This window comes from Euleptes europaea, chromosome 15 (assembly GCF_029931775.1).
Source record: "Euleptes europaea isolate rEulEur1 chromosome 15, rEulEur1.hap1, whole genome shotgun sequence".
NCBI lineage: Eukaryota > Metazoa > Chordata > Lepidosauria > Squamata > Sphaerodactylidae > Euleptes > Euleptes europaea.
The window spans coordinates 37,486,396-37,506,624 of record NC_079326.1 but is presented as its reverse complement, the minus strand read 5'-3'; the positions used below and the strand labels follow the sequence as shown (position 1 = coordinate 37,506,624).

The 20,229-nt window shown below is 45.1% G+C and overlaps 1 protein-coding gene across 1 annotated transcript in view; it reads right to left on the bottom strand.

Annotated features, from left to right (window-relative positions):
* Positions 1-20,229, bottom strand: part of NOSTRIN (nitric oxide synthase trafficking) — a 31,768-nt gene that overhangs the window by 1,229 nt on the left and 10,310 nt on the right. Inside the window, exons 4-14 of the mRNA XM_056861101.1 lie at positions 18,787-18,849; positions 18,496-18,577; positions 16,545-16,607; positions 13,121-13,219; positions 12,264-12,389; positions 8,496-8,594; positions 8,286-8,411; positions 5,717-5,825; positions 4,788-4,876; positions 2,698-2,823; positions 1,977-2,091 (exon numbers count right to left, since the gene is read on the bottom strand). Of these exons, the coding sequence (XP_056717079.1) occupies positions 1,977-2,091; positions 2,698-2,823; positions 4,788-4,876; positions 5,717-5,825; positions 8,286-8,411; positions 8,496-8,594; positions 12,264-12,389; positions 13,121-13,219; positions 16,545-16,607; positions 18,496-18,577; positions 18,787-18,849 (1,097 nt within the window). The remainder of the gene's footprint in view (positions 1-1,976; positions 2,092-2,697; positions 2,824-4,787; positions 4,877-5,716; positions 5,826-8,285; positions 8,412-8,495; positions 8,595-12,263; positions 12,390-13,120; positions 13,220-16,544; positions 16,608-18,495; positions 18,578-18,786; positions 18,850-20,229) is intronic.

Genomic DNA, 20,229 nt, shown 5'->3' with positions numbered 1-20,229 from the left:
TCACCAGCAGCTGTGGCAGTGTCTGCAGAGACACTGTCCTTCAGTGTTACTCCTCTGAAGTTGCCTGCCACCGCTGCTGGTGAAACGTGAGGAAAGAAAATACCAAGTCCACTGTCACACAGCCCGGATAACCTACAAGAACCAATGAACTCTGACCGTGAAAGCCTTCGACAATGCACCTCTTCTGCCATTCTCTCTTCTTAGCACCTACCCCATTACAGCTCTTGAATTTTTAAGAGGGACAGATTGAACATCGGAGCTGTAGGGCTAGAAGCGTTTTATTCCATTTTGGGCATGCAAATTCCACTTAAATAATTAAAAGGTGTGTTGGAGGCTGGTTGCAGTTTTGATCAGGCAATCTTATTTCGGCTCCTTCTTTCATCCTGAAGGTGGGTATCCTTGCTTCTGTACTCTACAGCTGGGGAATATCCCCAGTATTTAATCTGAGGCCCGCTTTTCCCCGGCTTGCCCTTTTTTGATAAATTTGAGGGAACTGGAAACAGAGAAACTTAGAAGATGAAGGGGAGGGGCAGAGCCATGCTCCCATCCCTCTGGTATCCCTCATACCCTGCCCTTTTAATTCAACTGCATTAAAACTCATTGAAAATGGGAACACACGAAGCTGCCTGATACTGAATCAGACCCTTGGTCCATCAAAGTCAGTATTGTCTACTCAGACCGGCAGCAGCTCTCCAGGGTCTCAGGTAGAGCTCTAACTGGAGATGCTGGGGATTGAACCTGGGACCTTCTGCATTACAAGCAGATGTTCTACCACTGAGCCATGGCCCCTCCCCTAAATTAGAATTAGAATGATGCTTCTTCCTAGCTGTAAGGTTCGTAGAGCATATGTTCTAAAAACTCTGATTAGGGGAGATCTACCAGATGCAGGCAATTACAAGAAGAAACATTTGTATTTCTTAGCTGTCTTTGCCACTCAGGTGGTACCCATACGTGACAGACTATCGCTGCTAAAGTGATCACTGCCAAACACTGAGGCTCACAAGAATGAAAATCTCGCCTTCCCCCTCATCTGCTTTTTAAAGTCCCTTAAAAGGTAGATGGGCACGCAAACTGATTTTCTCCCTTCTTTGCTACTGGCTGGAATGAGCGTGCATGTCTGCAGATGCAATTTAAAAAGCAGGCGCAAAACCACATTATCCTCTGTAGCAAGGTCTGAAAACCCCTTCTCTTCTGGCCCAGTAGGAAACTATTTAAAAGCCTAATTCACCAGGGCTGAGTCTGTTAGACCTCTGAGGAGGAGGAGGGGGGAATCTTGTAAAATATCTGCTCTACTGGGGAAAATGCAAAAAAAAATTAAATCAGTTTTTGAATGGAGAAACAGGATCCAAAAGCATGTTAATTGCCACTCCTTTGAAAATAATTCAGACAAAATCTGGTTCAGTTCCATTATTCTTTCCTTTATCTCTTAGAAGCTCCTTTATCCATTGATCTTAAGCAGCATAAATCTAATGTTTGAGGGATATAAGGACTGAAATAAATCTTGCCACAGTTCCATTATTGGTATGTTCACCCTAAAAGCAACACCGGGAGCTAAGTGCAACAAAACCTGCCATGATAAAGATGGCTTGTGAAATGTGAGCAGGGTCTAGTGGGGAAATAGGCTGGGTTTTTTTTACCACTAGCTGGCCCACTTGGGTACATAAGGCAGCTGCATTTTGGACTTTTGGCAACTTTCTTCTGGATCTGATCTATGAGGCCTTTTACATTTTTCTGGGCATTAATTCTCTACTACCAGTCTCTGAGTGGCAGCTACTATGCCACATATGAGTCAGAGACCATGGTTCTGGATACAGAAGCCTTCCACCAGTGGAACATGCCTCTTGCCAGAACTAGGCTCCTGGCACCGAGGGGAGAAATCATAGTCAGTGAAACAAGCTTTGGATCCAGCCCTGTGTATTTATGGAAGAGAGGGGAACTAAGACTTTTGTATGATGGGCTAACAATGACTTAGTTACCTGACGGAGAATTTGGGTTACTTCCTCTTTCGCTGGCCACCCGCATGCTCAGAGTTCGCTCAAAGTGTTTCATTTTGATAGGGCAAGCGATCATCACAGAACTATGCACACAATCCTAGAAGTTAGGGGGAAAATAGCATTATTTACCATTTTTAATCAGCTGACATGGCAACCCCATGGAGTTTTTAAGGCAAGAGACGTTCAAACATGTTTTGCCACTGCCTGGCTCTGTGTCATGATCCCTGGACTTTCTTGGTGGTCTCCCATCCAAATACTAACCAGGGCCGACCCTGCTTAGGTTCTGAGATCGAGCAAGCTTGGGCTATCCAGGTCAGGGCAGTTCTAATTTGCTACAGAAGAAATGCAAAACATGTCTTTTTGGCAAAAGTTGCCGTTCTTGAAATTGCATAAAAATGAATACTTCCACTGCACACAAGCTCAAAACTGTGCAGTGCCATCTTCTCAACTATCTCTTAAAGTTTTTTTCCTGTCTCCAGGGGCATCAGTAGTGCCAAGCCAGGCTTTTCAATAACTGAACATCTTACACATACTTGGGATAGATAAGAACAAGCTTTCTTATGCCTGGAGTTTTAGCAGCCAACAACATTGTGTTGACTCCATGTGGCTGCAGAGAACCAGGCTGTAAGGAAACTCCAGCAGATTGTACCGTAGACAGTGGGGCTGAGCCTTAAGATCTCTTCCTTCATGCTTCCTAAATTACCTTTTCTCTCCACTTTGAAATGCAGTCGTTCCAGGGTTGGGTTGGTTTCGGCTTCTGTTCCATTTCTGCTAGAAGGCTGCCCAATTTGAAGTAGTTTGCTTGTAAAAAATTAACTTTCAGAGTTGCCTTCAGTATCATGAGTAAAAAAACACACACCAAAAATCACTATTAATAAAACAGCATTTTGCTGCACATTGAATCCGGTTTTTCTAAAGAGAAACTCCCTGTTTTAAAATATCCTCTCTCACCTGTCTCTTTGTCCTAAAACCAAAGTTTAAATAACCGACAGATACTGGGCTGTTACCTTGGCTGTCGGGAAAGTTCACTTTGCTTTCTCACAGTCCTGCTGCTGCTGTTCGTAAATGATAATCTGTGGTTTGACACAAAGGACACAGTGGTGGAGGATCTGCTTTGCATGCAGAAGGTCCTAGGATTGACCCTTAGCATCTTCAGTTAAAAGAATCAGGTAGAGGAGAATGTGAAAGACCTCTGCCTGAGACCCCAGGTAGCTGCTGCTTGTCAGAGTAGACAACATGATCCATGATAGACCAATGGTCTGATTCAGTATGAGGCAGCTTCATGTATTCATGTCACAAAATCTGCTGATGCTTTGGGATAAACTACACATTTCAGCTAATGCTGATCATAATTAAATCAAAACCCTGGTTTGAACAAAATTTTAATTTTATATATTCACATGCTGCACCTTTCAACAAAAAAAACCCAATACAGTTTACAAGAATAACATTAAACGTAAAACTATAAAACAAAACTACAATAGCAGCATAGAATCAGAATTGGAAGGGACCATTAGGGTCATCTAGTCCAACCCCCTGCACAATGCAGGAAATTCACAACTACTTCCATCACCCCACCCCCTGTGACCGCTGCTCCATGCCCAGAAGATGGCCAAGATGCCCTCCCTCTCATGATCTGCCTAAGGTCATAGAATCAGCACTGCTGACAGATGGCCATCTAGCCTCTGCTTAAAAACCTCCAGAAGGAGAGCCCACCACCTCCCAAAACTTACTACATCTAGTAATCAACTGGCTGGCCACTGAGTGACGACATCTGTTCAAGAGGGCCACTCACAGACAAGACAGGCATCTCTCTTAAGGGGACTCCCCAGGTATACAGAAATAGGTGACTTTGTAAATTAACCTAACCCCAAGGGGGGAAGAACCTTTAAAAACTGTTGACTGAAAACGTTCCAAAATGGATGAAATGTTGAGAGTCGGTTAAAGGGAAGAAAGGGGAGCAGAAGATAACTCAGCCTGATTGAGCCCCTGAGAAAACCCTGAAGAGGGAGCCTTGAAGAAGTTTTGCATATTGTTGCTCCCTTTCCACTATTCCTCATGGGTCCCCAGATTGGGGGGTTCTAAAAGCCACGTTACAAACTGAAAGTGCTGTCAAGATGTTTAAAACGCTTAAAAACAGAACTCAATCCAACAGCAGCAGGAACACTCTAAAACAGAATTATGAAAAATATGAAATCCCCAAATAGCAGCATAAAAAGAAACTGTACATCTAACAAAAGCAGAATATACCCTCAAAACCTGAATCTCAGCAGTTTGCAGAGACACCCTAAAGACAAGCTAAACAAGTTGCTGAGTTTGGGATTTTCTGGTGATAAAAATTAAGAGCCGTTCCTGGGGGTGGGGGGAAGATAGGCAACAGCTTCCCAGCCGGAAAAACAAACAAGAAATTTGTTTTTTAACAAAACCCTGTGAAACTCCCCCATTGTGTTTCATGGGAATATGTCAGGTATTTTGCAGGCGTAACTCCACGCCTGCAAAATAGCATGTTCCTGGGGCGAAAGGGCTTTGGGAGCTGCCTAAAGGCAGCTCCACTCCCAGGAACACCCCTTGGGCGCCGGTGCAGGCATGTATGCCAAGAAAACACTGCCAGAGAGGCAGCGCCGGTGCCCGAGGCCTGCACAGCTGCATCGATCCATGGAGCTGGTGTAAGCGTCCTTTTGTCAGCATCCGTACCACTTTGGACGGCGCAAGTGGCACGGACGCCGGGGTAGGGGTCACGCCAGCTCCTATGTGCCTCCAGCCCCCCCCCTTTAGGATTGCAAGTATTAGTACCTCGTTGAGCTGCTCGGTGATCTCGTTCTGATTCTTTGGATCCAGGAACTGCGGCATCTCCAGGTACGCTTGAAGCATCCGTTCCAGTCCTTTAAAAAAGATGTTGGAATCAATGATTATTTTTAAAAGACTGTTTTCATTGTGTTGTGGGATTTTCAAACTCAGTGGGTTGGACCCGACCACCCAGGAGTGCAAGGAGTTCACAGAAAGGGGACTTCCACTTCTCTCACCAGCCATGTGTCCCCACTCCAAAAAGCTAGTGCTGAGGGTCAGGGCCCTTCTGGACAAAATGCCACATGGCACAGGGGAACACCATAAAGGAGATTCAGGCAAAATTGTGCTAGTTGAGAGCTTGTTCCACCAAATCTCTGGGATATATGAAGTTCTAGAATATAAGGAGGTGATTTATGGGGGCGCGGGGAATCTGGGTTCAAATTATCACTCAGCCTAATTTATCTCACAGGGTTTATTTATTTAATTCATTTGTACCCTGCCTTTCTCCCCAATATGGAAACCCAAAGCAGCTTACATTGTTCTCTCCTCCATTTTATCCTCACAACAACCCCATGAGGTAGGTTAGGCCGAGTGAATGTGACTGGCCCAAGGTCACCCAGTGAGCTTCCATAGCATGAGTGGGGATTTGAACCCGGGCCTCCCAGGTACTAGTCCAACACTCTTAACCACTACACCACGCTGGCTGTCAGGGTTGTGCATACAAAACGGAGGAAGGGAGAACCACGTAAATTTCCCTGAGCAACTGGGAGGAAGGGCAGGATAAAAATAGAATAGATAACAAAGTCAGTTATGAATTCTGTATAGCTCTGTCCTTTGAAATGGCTCTCAAAAAACAACAACAACCAAAACTATGGAGGACTCCAAATCATGGCTCATGAAACCATATGCTAGATCAAGGCGAAACAGATAAGAACCTCTCTTGTCCTGCAGGGCTTTTTCTAAGTCCTTTTGTAGCCGTAGAACTTTAGTTTTGACGGAAGCGTGCCTCCTCTCTTTTTCGATGAGGCTTGTTGAATCTTCCTCCTTTACAGGAAACATAATTTAGACCCAGCAGAGCAGTTGGAAAAGAAAACAGTGTGTTACAGCCAGAACAGACACCTATTAAAAATGCAAGTCTGGAGTAAAATATATGTTAGGTCATAGTCTGAGTTCAAGAGTGCTTTGACTACTGAAGGTGTTGTCACCACCAATTCACCCCAAGTGACAAATTACACATTTTCCAGTGATTGTATGCACATGTAAAGTTTCAATTGTTAACATGAAACAGAAAAAAAGAATGATGAGATGTAAGGAATATTTCTCATCAGTGTGTGAAGGGCGAGCAGGCCCTTTGGGACAGAAGAGGGGCTGTGAGTATTACCAAGGAAGTATGACAGGGATTAAACTGTTGGGCCGGGTCTGGCTTGAAGGTCACAATATGGCCACAACCGGAAGAAGGGCTTAGCTGCAACCTTGGGGACGGCATGCCCTCGAGTTGGAGGGGACGGAGGTGGAGATGGGGTGAGGGACCACTCCCCTGGTTCCCTGGATGCCGCCGCATGCTGAGTGTGGACTTAGAGGAGGTTGTGGAGAGGAGCTGGGGAGCGGCAACAGGGGCGAACAGTGAGAGCGTGGGTCAATGGAGGGCATCAAGCAGGGCATGGCATAGGGTTGCATGCATCATCTTTTCCCCCACCTTATACATATTCTGCCCCGTTACAGCTACATCATACCTAATCACACATGGCATGAACAGAAAATGGAGCCAATTTTGCCTTTAGGGTGGGCAACTTACTTTGCTAATCAAGCAACACCTCTGTACTTTGGCCTCGGCCAAACTAGCTGCCTCACCAACAGGCTAATGAAACAATTGGTGCTTAGAGCAGAGCACGGGGGAGGCTACAGAGACATTTCACTTCCTTATCTCTTGTCTTCTGCAGTCGCATCTGAAGTCCGTACATCTGAAGGTTCTTTCATCTACTGCAGAATGTTTCTCTCATTATTTTTATTCACCCTTAGCTTAGGCCTACATCCCTGTATGGAAAGACTAAGCCTGGAGGAAGCTCCTATTAAAACTAGTTTTGCACGCTTGCCTGTGAGTGCCGTCCCCTATCCAGTCTGCTTAGGCTTACCAAGTCCGGTAGCTCCACCGGCAGGAGCTTTTCAGCAGCGCGCAATACATGTGCGCGCCTCGCACAACGCGCCCATGTCACTTTTGGGTTTACTCGGAAGCAATGCGGATGCGCTATCAATCTCTGCCAAAACTCTATGGTTTCCATAGAGTTTCTGCAGAGGTTGCTAGAGTGTCCGCGTCGCCCGCCGGCTCTCAGCTGGTCGGTGGGCAGCCTGGTGGTTTGGTGGGATTTTACCTGCCACCACTAGGCACTTGGCAACCCTAGGTCTGCTCCATTCACTGGCCCTACCTCCTCTGCGTGGTGGGGTGGAGGCCATGCCTTCGACTACACTGTGCATCTAGGATGTTGATGTTCTGCAAAATAGCAGATCTGGAAACTAGTGTGACCTGATTAAGTGGGAGGCAGAAGGGACCTCCAAAGTGAAGGCAGCAGGATAGCTGGGTGTGGTATAATGGTTAGAGTGTAGGACTAGGATCTGAGAGACCTGCGTTTGAATTCCTACTCCACCATGAAGCTCGCTAGGTAACCTCGGGCCAGTCACACATCCACAGCCTAACTGACCTCACAGGATTGTTGTTGTGAGGGTAAAAATGGAAGAGGGGAGGAACAATGTGCTCTTTGTAGGAAGGGTAGGATAAAAATGTGAGGAATAAGTAGATAAAATAACAATGTATAATATGTTGACCTGAGTCAACAATCAATTTTGTGGCAAAGTCCCTTTGAAGATGGTGGTGGAAGAAGATTTGGTTTTTATATGCCGATTTTCTCCACCACTTAAGGAAGAATCAAACCGGCTTACAATCCCCTTCCCCTCCCCACACCTTGAGAGGTAGGTGGGGCTGAGAGAACACTAAGAGAACTGTGACTAGCCCAAGGTCACCCAGCTGGCTTCATGTGTAGGAGTGGGGAAACCAACCTGGTTCACCAGATTAGCGTCTACTGCTCATGTGGAGGACTGGGGAATCAAATCTGGCTCTCCAGATCAGAATCCACCGCTCCAAACCACCATTCTTAACCACTATACAATGCTGGCCAGAAAGCCAGTTCCCAGTCCCACTCTTTCAAGTTTCATGTTACAGATGTTGTTTATTGCTTACATAGATAGAAATTGTTGGTATCAAAGAATGTAGCAGGGTATGGTAAACCCAAGGGACCAGATGTGCATGGGGAATATAGTTGCTTATCCTTATGCTAAGGCAGTGCTATATCTAGGTCCCAAAAACTGAAACAGGCACTCTGCAGAATGCATTGAGACATAGCATGATCCCTCCAAGGATCGAGAGGGGAGAGGTGTCTTGGCAGTACCAAATCTCTACTTCTGTATTCACATTGTCCATAGCAATGGTGGCCATTTTGACAGTCTACTTACATAATAGTCTGTTAACAAGAACTCTGATTTGTTCTCTTCGACAGACAGCGCCTTTTCTCCCAACAACAGCTGGGCGTCCTTTTCAGCATCAGCTTTGCCAACAGTGGTACGCATTTGTGTGTGACACTAGAATCACGACAAACAGGATTTATTCTGAGGAATGTTCTTGTCATATTAAACGGGAAGTGAGAGATAAATAGAATTACATACTGCAGTTAGGCTGTGTCCGAAACTGGAAAGATGTTGGCTGTAGCAATTTAACATGTTGCACAGAAGGTGCAGTCGCTCCTTTTCAAGGTCGAGAATATTCTGTTTGAAAGAGGAAAAGTAATTACCACACACAGAACAGACAAAAATCACCGTATCACACTGATCATCTGCAAACCACACAATTATTGTAGCAAATGAGGTAGAACAGCTCCTTGAGTGTTTCCTGTTAAGTCAGGATGGGTCATTCATGCAGGTTGCTGGCAGATAATTTCATAGAAATGTGTTTAAGCTGGTATGTGATAATTTCTCAACAGAACCCATTTTTCTGGTTTCTGGTGGTGGAAAATGCCGTCAAGTCGCAGTTGGCTTATGGCAAACCCATAGGGTTTTCAAGGCAAGAGATTGCAGAGATGGTTTGCCATTGCCTGGCTCTGTGTAGCAACCCTAGACTTCCTTGGTGGCCTCCCATTCAAGTACTGACCAGGGCCATCCCTGCTTAGCTTCTGAGATCAGACTAACCTGGGCCATCCAGGTCAGAGTCTTATGGTGATTACAAAGTATAAAATATTAAACGCAGCTTTCCAAGAAGATGGGCAATGCACATACTTTGTCATGTTTAAGGAGAAAAGAGGCAAAATTCACTTTTAAACTGGATCTTTAAAGGACACTGCTTGTAGGCAACTCAAACTTGACTGTAGACATGACCAGGCACTTGAGGCTTGCTATGTGCTTTTAGTCCTCCACATGAAACCTGCTTGGTGACCTTGGGCCAGTCACAGTTCTCTCAGAATTCTCTCAGCCCATGCAGAGGCAGGCAATGGCAAACCACCTCTGAATGACTCTTGCCTTGAAAACCCTACAGGGTTGCCATAAATCAGCTGTGACCTGATGGCACTTTCCATCCCCACATGTGCTTTTCACTGTGCGTTGAAACCTGAAGTGATACTCCTGGGATCAAGTCCCAGAAGATGGACACTACATCTTTTAATCCTCTTTAAGTGAGGTTTCACTAAAAGTAGCAAAGGCTTTATCTCCCCAAAAGGTATGCAAACCTTAAAGCATCCTCATGGGCAGAAAGACTGCCTTGAGAAGTGGTAACCTAGCCTTCTACCTCCCCAAGCAATCCAGTGTGGCAAAGGATGTAACAAATGCAAGCAGCTTCCTCATGCCAAAGTCTACTTTCAGCAGGGATAGTTTCTCCCCATTGTGAGTATATGTGCTAGTATGAAAATACATTGCATGGAATAGAGCGAAACATGGAATGTGTTGTAGCTGAGGATGAATATAAAAGAGTACAGGTGACATTCTAGGCTGTCTCAAGTGACAGGTAAGCACTTTTCCATCTGGCCCTTCAAATTGGTTCATTGCTTTTTTTCATTCATCCATAGGATAAATGAATCTTCATAGGAACATCCATACTGTTCACTCACAGATTTTAAGCACGGAGTCTCCCATCATTTTCTTGCATACGCTTTGAAACATCAAAGGCTATAGATTTTACCGCACCAGAGACCTATGAACCACCAACCCCCTCACCACGCAAGAACAGGGACTCACATGAGTGAAAATATGGATCCGACCATCAGCACACACGCTCACCGACATGATTAACCTTTCCCCACCGTAATCAGTTGGATTTTAAAGTGCTTAAATTCGGCAGGGTTATGGCATTTATTTCTTTTATGTAAGTGTTCCTTCAGCTAAAGAACACTTACAAAGTTTGAAGCAGATCAAAGCAATATTATTTAAAGTAATTAAAAAATACACTTGCTCTCACAGTGGAGGTGGGGATGCTTAACAGGGTTTAATTAAACTCCTGCTTCAAGAACAAAAATGATTGGTAAGTTTACAGCCAAATTGTTGGCGCTGGTGGGTTTTTAAAAAAGCATGTTTAATGAACTTCTGTGTTTCTATTAGTTTTCTAGGTCAGAATCTAGCATGAAAGGAGTAATTCCAGATACTAGTAGAGGCGATTTTAACTGCACTGAGCCCAGAAGAAAAAGAGATAAAAACTAAGATAGTGATCAGGATATGTGTACAGGAAGAACAATGTATAGTTAAATGACTGCCTATTCTTGTTGCCCATAGAACAGGCTTCCCCAGTGTTGTGCCTCTGGTCCCAACAGCGGCTGCCAATACTTTTCCTGGCATCTGCCAAGTGTTTTTAGAAAGTGGGTGGGGCCAAATGAGGCTTTTGCCCAGCAGGGCTTCTGATTGGCCATTGGAGATCTCATTGGCTGTGCAGATTTTTTTTTTAAAAAAGTTGCTTCAGCAGCAGCTGCCACCACGATATAAGCATCCACTGCGTGACTGAGGATGCATGCAAGAAAATATTTTAAACAATATGTTCATTTTAAAAGGCATCCTGTCAAACAGAGCTTCTGCCTGAAATGTTGAAAAGTTACTATTAGAGTTATGCACGACCTCTTTCTCTGACATTTTGTGGTTGGTTCTGCTTCTTACAGCAGCCGTTTTGTGGTTGTGCATACCCTATTGTCAGAATTCCAAAGTTGCCTGCAGGCTCAAAAAGTTTGGGGACCCCTGCCCTAGAAGTTATTGATCAAGGACAGTTTCTCAGAGTAGAAACACACATTATACCATGCTCACTTATACCTAGGGTTGCCAGGTCCCTCTGTACCACCAGCGGGAGGTTTTTGGGGCAGAGCCTGAGGAGGGCAGGGTTTGGGGAGGGGAGGAACTTCAGTGCCACAGTTCAATTGCCAAAGCAGCTATTTTTCTCCAGGGGAACTCATCTCTATCGGCTGGAGATCAGTTGTAATAGCAGGAGATCTCCAGCTACCACCTGGAGGTTGGCAACCCTACTTATACCAAATCAGGGTTGGACCTAAAATACTGTGAAAAGAGCTCCTCATAGAACGGGACCTACCTGTTCCGGCTGCAGCCCCCTGTGGGTAGGGGATTCCAGGAACAGAGCTAGGCATGATGTGGGGGGTCTGCAGTGGGAGGGGGCAACTGGCAAAGATTGTACCTTCCCCTGCTGGTAGAAGTGCCCTTGGTCTCCCCTAATGGGCATCGCTGTGATAGATCAAGGCCTTGTCTGATGATCCTTCAACTAACAAGTGAAGACCTACAGTAGGTGTTGTTGAGGATTTTTCTTACCCCCAGGATAGTTGGCACCACTAGAACAAATGAAGTGGCCTGAAGCAGAATCAGGCCCTTGTAGGGATGTCATCCTCCAGATGGGACCTGGGGATCCCCCCAGAATTACAGCTCATCTCCAGACTACAGAGATCAGTTCCCCTGGAGAAAATGGATGTTTCGGAGGGTGGACTCAATGGCATTGTACCCCACCGAAGCCCCTGTCCTCCCCAGGCTCCGTCACCAAATCTCCAGGAGTTTCCCAGCCTGGATATGGCAACCCTACCCGCCCCCATCCCCCACCAGTGGCCAGGAAGGATCTGGCCACCTTAGGATGTTGGTTCATCCAGTCCAGTAGTCCCTAAATTTTGTGGCCTTTGGAAAAGCTTCTTTCACTGGAAGTTGACAGAAACAGAATCTGGGACTTTCCTAAACTATGACCTCCCCACCCCCTTTTAACATAGACTCTTCAAAATGAGTGATTTTTTCTTGTCAGGGTGATTTTTTTAGGCCTTGACCTCTCTTGAACAGCCAACTGTAAATGAGGAAGTCCCCCACTGTTTTTGTTGAAGGGACAGAAGGTCAGAATGTGGCGGGTTACTATTCTGGGGGCAAAGAAACAGTATGAGACTATAGAACAGCACAAGAAATGAACCTCAGACGACTTGCCTGGTGGCAGTTTTCTAACGTGGTCCCCCATTTTAACCTAGTTTCACAGGCGGTTACGTTCTTTTTGTAATAATCTTCGTCATCCTTTGCCAGTTTTGTCGCAGATTTTTCCAGGTTTCTGAGCAACTAAAATAAAAATGTAAATGCATGGTTATTTAAAAAAAAACAACGAGATAATTGACTTTGCTCATTTGAGCTGCTGCCTTGTAGCAGGCACACAGTGTCGTTTATTTATGCCTGTGTGGAGTCAGAAGAGGTAAGGTCAGCTTCTTAAAAGCTCCCACCGGTTTACAATGTTACATACAAAACTGGTATGCAAAAAAAACACCTGTGGGGGTAGAAGAAGGAAAATGGTTATTATAAGCTGCAGGCTGCTCAGAAAAGGTAGATTTATAACTGCCGAACAATGAGGCAGTGAAGATAGTTGCACTCGGCTACGTGACCTCCATAATCCTAACCAGAGTTACGCCCTTCTAAATTAATCGAAGTCAATGGGCCTAGAAAGATGCAACTCTGCTAAGGATTGCACTGCTAATGTTGCTGATCCAAGAGTTTCTTCTGCTCACTATCTGAGCAGGGCTGTGGCTCAGTGGTAGAGCATCTGCTTGGCATGCGGAAGGTCCCAGGTTCAATCCCCGGCATCTCCAGTTAAAAAAACCAGGCAAGTAGGTGATGTGAAAGACCTCTCTACCTGAAGAGCTGCAGCCAGTCTGAGTAGACAATACTGACTTTGATGGACCAAAGGTCTGATTCAGTATAAGGCAGCTTCATGTGTTCATGTGAACAGTGAGCAGGAGGTAACTAGATCATGTAAACCAATCCCGACTCCTTTCCCAGGCATTTACTTGTCTGAGTACCTTTTGTTTGGTCTTTGGTGAAGACAAGGGGTGGGAGCTTTCTGTATCCCGGAAGAGTGCTTCATGGTCTCTGGTAAGTTCCTTTAATTTCTTCTTGGCCTGCTACCAAATGCACAGAGATCAGCAAGCATAATAAAGGTAACAGGCTGATTCCATCCCCCCCCCAAGCTGAGCTACTGTAGTAAATTGTTTGTCCATGTCCTGATTATTGTCCCTTCCCAAAGCCACCTCTTGCTGCTGAAGAAGTATAAAATAATTTTGCCGACTAAAGAGGGTAACATCTCTCAGAACACGGCATGTTGCGCCTCATGCAAAGATGTGTTATCACACGGAGCTTATGGGATGACGATGTATCCTGGCATAGTAGCCACTCTTGAACATACACATTAACCATTGTGCTTGCAAGATGTTGATGAAGAAGAGTTGGTTTTTATATGCTGACTACCACTTAAGGAAGAATCAAACTGGCTTACAATCACCTTCCTTTCCCCTCCCCACAACAGACACCCTGTGAGGTAGGTGAGGCTGAGAGTGTGACTAGCCCAAGGTCACCCAGCTGGCTTCACATGTAGGAGTGGGGAAACAAATCCAGTTCACCAGATTAGCGTTCGCCGCTCATGTGGAGGAGTGGAGAATCAAACCCAGTTCTCCAGATCAGAGTCCACCACTTCAAACCACCGCTCTTAACCACTACACCACGCTGGGCCCTGTTGATAATGATCTGTTGATAAAGGCCACCCACTGAGATGCACTGGGAGAGCACACTTATTACACAGGCTCAGCAAAAGGCCACCTGTGTTTGAATCCTTGTTACCTTTATAGGGTTATCTCTGTCAGACGATATTTCTGAGGTCACTTCTCTCTCAACTCAAAGGTTGGAAGCTCAACTCAAAGCATTGGAAGCATAAAATGGCCCATGTGGCCTATAGCAGATCATTGTTACAGACCCAAACACCTGCCAGTTCCAAACATCTAGTTCCCAACATTATTTTCAGTTCAGCTCATCATCTGGTAAGGGTAAGTGTGGTGGACTAGCCTCAACAATTCTTATCTTTGAGAAGCAGCAAGGGTCGCTAACTACAGGTTAGGAAACTCCTGGAGATTTGGGGGGGGTGGAGCCTGGGGAGTATGGGATTTGGGGAGGGGAGGCTCCTCACTGGATCATAATGCCATAGAGTCCACCCTCCAAAGCAGCCCTTTTCTCCAGGGGAACTGATCTTTGTAATCTGGAGATCAGTTGTACTTCTGGGAGATTTCTCGGCCATACTTGGAAGTATACTTGTCAGCTCCCCACCGCGGATCCTTGTACAATGCGCTATTGAGTTTCATTAAGACGCATTTTGCTGACGGTCTTTTTGACAACCAGCTTATTACCATATGGACTTAAAAACTGACGTTGCCTTTCTATTGGAGCTGAAGTAAGCCTTTTGAAACGCGCACCAGCGACTAGCCACGCGTTCTCCTCTCCTCTCCTCTTCATGAACTCTCACCGTCCTTCTCACCTGTTGGTCTCCTTGGACTTGCGACTGTACCATCCCAGACAGTAGAAGGATTTGCCCCGCCCCACTTTATTAGCTTGTTGCACTGGGGGTTACTGTCTGAGCCGCACTTGCTTGTAATTTTCTCATTTTTGCATGATGTAATGCTTGATTTTGTTTCATTTAGCATGATGTAATGCTTTATTTCAATATAAGTTTTGTGATGTAATTCCAGTTGGATTTTATTTGGAGCCTTTCGTGCTGCTAATTTCCACAATGACGTTATATACGGCACAGGTTTCTATTGTTATTGTAGCATACTTGGAAGTTGGCAACACTAGAAGCTACACCATCACCACCCATTCAAAACCTTGTTTTAATTTTTTTAAAAAAACCAATGTAAACCTATTAAACTTTACATTCCTCCAGAAGATCTGTTGGAGGAAGTTTCCTTAGACTCTAGAAAGGCTTCAGACTCTGCTGAGCAGAGTTATAGGATATAAACTATTAGCAGGAACAGTTTTATTCTGTCCCTTTGAACTCTTCCCACCGATTAACCTCAGGCTGCTACAAAGAAAGGGTTCAGTTACGTCGGGGAGGGGCTCTGTTAACCACAATGGGTTGGATCCAACCAGTTTTTCCACTGGTGAAAGAGGGAGGGCTACCACATTTTGACCACCAAAAAGCCTATGCTGGGGATCCTGGGACCTCCATGCGCAAAAGCCATGTGGGATACTGGGGTGTCGTGGGAAAGAAAATTCAATGGGATTGAGTGAAAAAGTTGGCTGAATCCAACCCTCTGTCTTTGTTGGGCCAAAGGACGTTTGTTGTTTGCATAATCCCTTCCACTAACCTTGAGAGTCAGACACGGACTACACTAGCGCTAAATACATATCCAGTGTGGATGGCTTTGAACTTTCAGAAGTCCATGCATTTCTGTCTGTGCTCTGCTCTCACAGCACACCACGCATGGGCAAAATGTCAAGCGAACTGTCTATAGATAGCATTCTGTCATGCAACGGTGCCTCCACCAAAGCTGGAAATTAGAATTCATCAGAAACAAAAAGGGAAATTGTCTCCCCGAGTGGCTTGTTGCACGTTCAAACCTATTCCAGCAGCAAGCTGAGACTCATAAGGCTAGGGAGGAGGAGGAGACAGGGTATGAGAGGGTCTGCCCTGGAGGAAGGAGTCTGTGCTTCCTCCCCAGTTCTGTGAGCCACCTTCTTGCCAGGTAACAGAACCATCAGGATGTACCTGGTAAAACAACCCACGCCTGCAAAGCTGTGCTTTAAAGATACCAAACTACATTTCAGACAACATAGGCAGTGCACGCTGCTCAGTACGGTGCCTCACACACACGTTGCAGTTAATCCCCATCCACATGACGTGAGACTGCCTTTCCCTTCCACACAGAGGTAAAACATCAGATTTGCAAAGAAGCCTATCGACATTCATTCCCATCCTAGCACAGCCAGCAGATGCTTTTGATTGGAAATTAGGAAGCGCAATCTAGTTTCAGTTGGTCAAGGTAAAGATAGTCCTCTGTGCAAGGACCGGGTCATTCCTGACCCATGGGGTGACATTATATCCCAACATTTACTAGGCAGACTTTGTTTACGGGGTGGTTTGCTATTGCCTGCCCCAGTTGTCTTCCCTTTACCCCCTGCAAGCTGGGTATTCATTTTACCGACCTCGGAAGGATGGAAGGCTGAGACAACCTTGAGCCGGCTACCTGAAACCGACTTCCGTCGGGATCAAACTCAGACCATGAGAAGAGCTTTTGACTGCAGTACTGCAGCTTCCCACTCTGCGCCACGGGGCTCTCTGGTTTCAGTTGAGCCCTTTTAAGTCTCATTTGTGTTGCTGAAATCAACAGGACTTCGAAGTGTTTCCTTTGGCTTGATCATTCCTGTGGAATTTTGCAGTTACAAAAGATGGGATCTTGCCTTTATTTGCTGCCGCCAGTTGCTGACAACCATGTCCGCTGCCTTCTCCACCTCGTTATCCAGCTTATGGGAGAGAAACACAATCAAATTGGAAAAGCAAATAGTTCTACCAGTTTCATCTTCTAGTATCGGGACTCGGGAGTGTCCGATAAACAGCACTTTATTGGATCACATTATTGCTGAGCATACAGTTGAAGCAAACCTTAGTGCCAGAAAGAAAAAGAAAGCCTAGAAAATTTGCAAAAAGCCTATTGCGCTTACAAAACCAAATCTTCACAGACTCAGACTGGATCCATATGTAATTGGATATTGTGTTATTGTAATCATTCACCTACTGGATTTTCTTGTGCAGACAGGAAAATCCAGGAAGTCAATGAGTACAACAGTGCAATATCCTGCGACATGTAGATTCCCCGCCCTTACAGTGCAAGCTGGCTCCTGCTGAATCAGTAGGCAATCTTCCTCTGACTTCAATGGAACAGGGATGCACCTTACTTAGGAATTATAAGGTTGGATCCCACCAGCTTTTCACTCAGTCTTGCCTGGTTCTCCTCCCTACTACACCATCCTTTCCACGTGGCTTTTGTACATGGAGGTCCCATGATCCCAAGCTAGGGTTGCCAACCTCCAGGTACTGGAGCAAAAAAGGCACGTTTACTATAAAAGTCAAGCTGAGAGAAAGTATAGTAAGGGCTCTATAAATGACATAGAATAAGAGTTTGTATGTCATTTATAGAGCCCTTACTATACTTTCTCTCAGCTCAACCTCCAGGTACTAGCTGGAGATCTCCTGCTATTACAACTGATCTCCAGTCAATAGAGATTAGTTCACCTGGAGAAAATTGCTGCTTTGCCAATTGGACTCTGTGGCATTGAAGTCCCTCCCCAAACCACACCCTCCTCAGGCTCCGCCCCCAAAACGTCCCGCTAGTGGTGAAGACAGACCTGGCAACCTTATCCCAAGCATAGCCTTTTGTGGGGAATCAGAGGGGACACATCCTTCTATTTTCACCAGCAAAAAAGCTGGTTGGATCCAACCCATACTTTCAGTATTATGCTGGTATCCTTCCAGAGAAAGGTGATCTCCCCACCCCTCAGGAGACAGCTTTTTAAGCTGGCATGTTTATTAAGTCACAGTAATCAAAGACATCAAAGAACACATCATGTATTATATTTTGTGAGTATCTGAAAACGTGATAAGCACTGCTAAAACACACCACAGAAAGGAAGACATCCCCCAAAAAACTACAGTGTGCACACCACAGTAACAATCATGCCCGTACACTTCCTACTGATGACCAGAAGAACAGCACCCTCTAGATGTATGTCTCTTGAGGAGAACCTTCACAAACCTGAGGAAGGAGTACAGACTTTATTACAAATTGTCATCTAACTGATCAGCAGCTAACTGTGCATGGTGATCAAGTTGATGACCAGAAGCCCTACAAGCTTGATGGAACTGAAGAGAAACTTCCTTGGGATGACTAAGCCTGTCTCTTGAGTATCTTTCTTTTTGAGGGGACACCCATGCTTGTCTCTGAGAGCCAGGGTGCTCTAGTAGGCTGATCGGACTAGGATTTAGGAGACCTGTGTGCAAATCCCTACTCAGCCACAAAGCTTGCTGGGTGATCTTGGGCCAGTCAGCTGAATTCACCTCATAGAGTTTGGGTAGGAATAAAACAAATAAGGGAAGAGAAACCACATAAGGCACTCTGATCTCCTTGGAGAAAGGGAGGGATAAAAACATGATAGATCTGTTTATATTGCTCTATCTTCCCAGCTTGGGGAGCAGATGAGCTGAAAAAAATGTACTTTTCATTGAAAGACATTGTACAGGTATGCACTCAATGGTATCATTATACCAGCTGCATCGCGCTAACTAGCATTATATATGCAAATGCCCTCAAAATGCTGTCCTAGATTAGCCAAAAAGTAACAAAGAACTACTCACTGCTTTTTTCTTCTTTTCATGTTCATCCAGGATGCGTTTCGTTGGGTTTATTGCTTCTATCAGAATAGCTTTGCCAAGTTTACTGGGCACAGAACATAAAACACATATACCTGCTGCATGAAAATTAGCCTCCTCAGAAATTATTTGCCAGACAAACCATGTGGGAACAGTTGTAAATATTCTCCATGCAACCCCAGAACAAGCAATAAAAAACGGAAATGTTTATTGTACAGGTTTTAAAACCTTTCTAGCCCCCAGTGGACTTTGAATAATGGGCAATCTTGTACTCACCAGTGCAAATCAGATGTTGATTTCATCTCCTCCAAAACACAATGCCAGGCACTGCAAATATAACTAAAGAGAAAATATGGATATTAGCTCTTGCTTCAGCTTTGAAAATCAACAACTGATCTACTAAGAATCTGGTGAGAGGCAGTTTAAAATCCACATCACTTCTGCGTTACTAGTTTGCATTTGGAAAACCAAATTTGAGGGCCAAATTTGCAAAGCAGCCATCATACTACAAGTTTTGAATTATGGGGGTTCAATTATCCAATACCGTGTAGAATTGACATCATCTTACGAAAAGCAGACTTTCCAACAGCCAGCCAGTGGGTGTAGTCACTAGAATATCAGAACAGGATCTGGGAGAACCAAGTTTGAATCCCCTCTCTGCTGTGGAAGCTTGGTGGTCTCTCTCGGGGTCAAATGTTACGTGTGACACAAGTCGGGTCCCAGGTGCCCAACCTGACTCTCAGTCACATCTAGGGTTGTGAGGTCCCTCTTCGCCACCGGCGGGAGGTTTTTGGGGCGGGGCCTGAGGAGGGTGGGGTTTGGGGAGGGACTTCAGTGCCACTGACTCCAATGGCCAAAGAGGCCATTTTCTCCAGGTGAACTGATCTCTATCGGCTGGATACCAGTTGTAATAGCAGGAGATCTGCTGCTAGTACCTGGAGGGTGAGAAAATCAGTACAGGAAAATAGCTGTTAACATTGCCAAATATATTGTAGCTATGCAATTCACAGTATGTGGTAACAAATCCACCAATCACCCTATATACTGCAAAGAAAAGATGTACAATTTTTAATAATCCTAACAGGTAAGTCTAAATACATCCCTCTAACAGGTAAGTGGTAGTACAAAGTTCGTAGTAAAAATTCATTGGGTGCAATTTCTCATTATATCAGCTGCAAGATGTTCAAGGAGAATACGATCGTTTCGGATCATGAAGCCCGATCCTTCTTCAGTTCTTCAAAAATACAGTGTGGAGTTATATATCACCATCCATGCTATCTGGTTTCAAACGAATAACCTTTTCCAGAGTAAAGTGCATTATGCTTCCCCATAAGGGGTAAGATGCTGAATTCCTTCCACTCTAGGTAAGGACTCAGGTGGTGTTAAAAATTGTACATCTTTTCTTTGCAGTATATAGGGTGATTGGTGGATTTGTTACCACATACTGTGAATTGCATAGCTACAATATATTTGGCAATGTTAACAGCTATTTTCCTGTACTGATTTTCTCATCCTCTTGATATATGTACAGAGGTGTCTGTTTTCTCCTTCAGTACCTGGAGGGTGGCAACCCTAGACTGCAGCAGCCATTTTGTGGCTGGCTCGATCTCTCGTAGCCACCATTTCATGGCTACACCCAGTGCCCCCCATGCGGTGGCAGAATTCTAAAGGTGCCCACAGGCTGGAAAAGGTTGGGGACCCCGATTTAAAATGTTATCA